The sequence below is a fragment of the Orycteropus afer genome, unplaced genomic scaffold (genome assembly GCF_000298275.1).
Source record: "Orycteropus afer afer isolate SDZICR_OR568_19922 unplaced genomic scaffold, OryAfe1.0 scaffold00003, whole genome shotgun sequence".
Taxonomy (NCBI): Eukaryota; Metazoa; Chordata; class Mammalia; order Tubulidentata; family Orycteropodidae; genus Orycteropus; species Orycteropus afer.
The window spans coordinates 29,670,277-29,672,466 of NW_006921590.1; the positions used below are offsets into that span (position 1 = coordinate 29,670,277).

At 50.3% G+C, this 2,190-nt stretch overlaps 1 protein-coding gene across 1 annotated transcript in view; it reads left to right on the top strand.

The window, feature by feature from the left end:
- The first annotated feature begins 2,130 nt into the window (after nucleotides 1-2,130).
- The window catches only part of CDV3 (CDV3 homolog), a 19,820-nt gene continuing 19,760 nt past the window's right edge, over nucleotides 2,131-2,190 (top strand). Inside the window, exon 1 of the mRNA XM_042780346.1 lies at nucleotides 2,131-2,190. Coding sequence (XP_042636280.1) covers nucleotides 2,131-2,190 — 60 coding nt within the window.

The window sequence follows — 2,190 nt, forward strand, 5'->3', positions numbered from 1 at the left end:
GTAGACCTGGGAGAGGGTGGCAGGGGACATTTAAGAGGAGAACCTAATGGAGATAGGACGCAGTTGGTTTCAGGGCAGAAGATTCAAGAAGGAAGGAGCTTCATGGAGAAGAATGACACAACAAAAATAGGGTTTATGTGCCATCCATTAATTCCTTCAAGGTCTTTAATTCCTTCAAACCACTGACGTGTTGATGGAGACCTAAGAAAGGGAGGACTGCATTCCAGTTGTTTGTTATCTAAATCTTCTCTTCTAGATTGTAAGAGAATTGAAGGAAAGAATCACAAATTACTCAATTTTGAATAAGGCATGTTGCCTTATATATAGCTAAATAGGTGCTTCACAAATGGGGAAAGAAAAAAGCAAATGTGATGAGAGATATCAAGGGAGGATAATGCTACACAGTGCTAGTGAATTTGATCTGCATCAGAGGAAGATATATGGTGTCACAGATTACCTAGGGACTCATTAGAGAGATGTCATCATGTATAGCTGGAAGTTTATATTTCGGGAATAATATGTAAGCTTGTCATTCATTGGTCAGGCGAGGTTTATTTATTTGACATTCTCAGGACTTACTTCTTTAATAGCAATGGGGGTAGGGTGAGGAAAAGACAACTTTTAACAAAGAAACTGTTAAAGAAATGACAAGCCACTCCATTTACTGGTTGGGTTCTATCCACCCCATCTATGTGTCTAAGTCATTTCCTCAGTGTTTGTGACAGCCCTCTTCTCAGTTCTTAGAAGTGGAAAGTTTAACACCTTACATTTGACCACCTTTTAATACACAAAGATTCCTCTCATACTCTATGCCCAAGGCTACTTATACGGTAAAAGCAGGCTAGCTTGGGCATTTCGGTTCCCACATAAGCCACGCTGTCCTTCTATCGGGGATAGAAATTAAAGATAAACTGTAATCATCATCCAGACTCAAGCCAGGGCAGAGGCAACTACTATGTAAATTTATTTTAAAAATAAATCTCTCTCTCCATTGTGCTGGGCAGTTAACAGGTGCACTCTGTCCCTAAATCGAGCAAGATCTAGGATCGCCGTTTACACCTGAGGAACTTGAGGGTCAGACTTACTTGACCTTAGTCTGAGTGACAGTGGAGCTATCAGCTTCCATCTACCTACTGGCTTATTAAAGATGTTTTAGTACATGGTACCTAAACTTCAAACCCATTGTTCCTCTTTCATAATAATTATCTCCTAAATGGAAATAGTTGCCATACCAAGGAAGTTCAGCAAGCAAAGCAGGAAGAACAATCTTTAACATAGCTGGTTTAACATAGCTTTTCCGTTTAGCGAAAGTTCAAACGATTATTAGGCCACAGTTATCAGGGAGAGGAGACACACGTGTATTTTACGCATGCGCCTTAACGAGACCCACCCACCCCTCCAGTCGGACCTCTTTAGCCAAGTCACCAACCAGCCCACTTAAATACCCGCCCTAAATGCTAAACCCTCGGCCAGTCAGGAGGCCTGAATCATCATACACGTCATTGGTTTTGCATATACCCTCCTCTTCCCTTCTGAGGCAGGGATTGTCACCTAAGCGCTTCGTCTTGGTACCTGATTGGCTCTTCATCCAGCCCCGCCTCCGTCTCCTCCCGCCGCCGCTCCTCCGCGCTCTCACAGCAGCGGGCGGAGCTAAGGCCGCAGGCGCGGGCACTACCTCTCTCTTCTGTTAGCCCGCCCTCCCTCCTCCCCCTCCCTCCCCTCCCCACCCCCTTTCCCCTCCTCTCCCAGTCTGCGCGCGCGCGTCTTCCTCCCGCACGCGCCGCAGCTAGCAGAGTGCTTTCGTTTGAGCCTCTGGTCCGCGCGTTCCTTTTCCCCTTCGGCTGTGGAGCTGGCGGGATCCAGCACCGCGGTCGCTCCAGCAGCAGTAACAGCTGCGGTAGGCTCGGGCGCCGGCAGCGGCGCGCGATTTCCGAGGCGGGCCGTACCACCGCCCGCCAGCACGCGGGGGGAGCCGTCCGCCCCGCCGCACTCGCCCCGGCGACCCCGCGAGGCTGAGACGTCGCCGCGCCCGGGAGCGTGAGCGCAGAGCCGGCCTCGACCCCGAGCTCGGAGTCCTGCGGGCCGCGCCCGCCGCCGGCCCCACCCATCCGGGCCGAGGAGGCCGCGGCCATGGCCGAGACTGAGGAACGGAGCCTGGACAACTTCTTCGCTAAGAGGGACAAGAAGAAA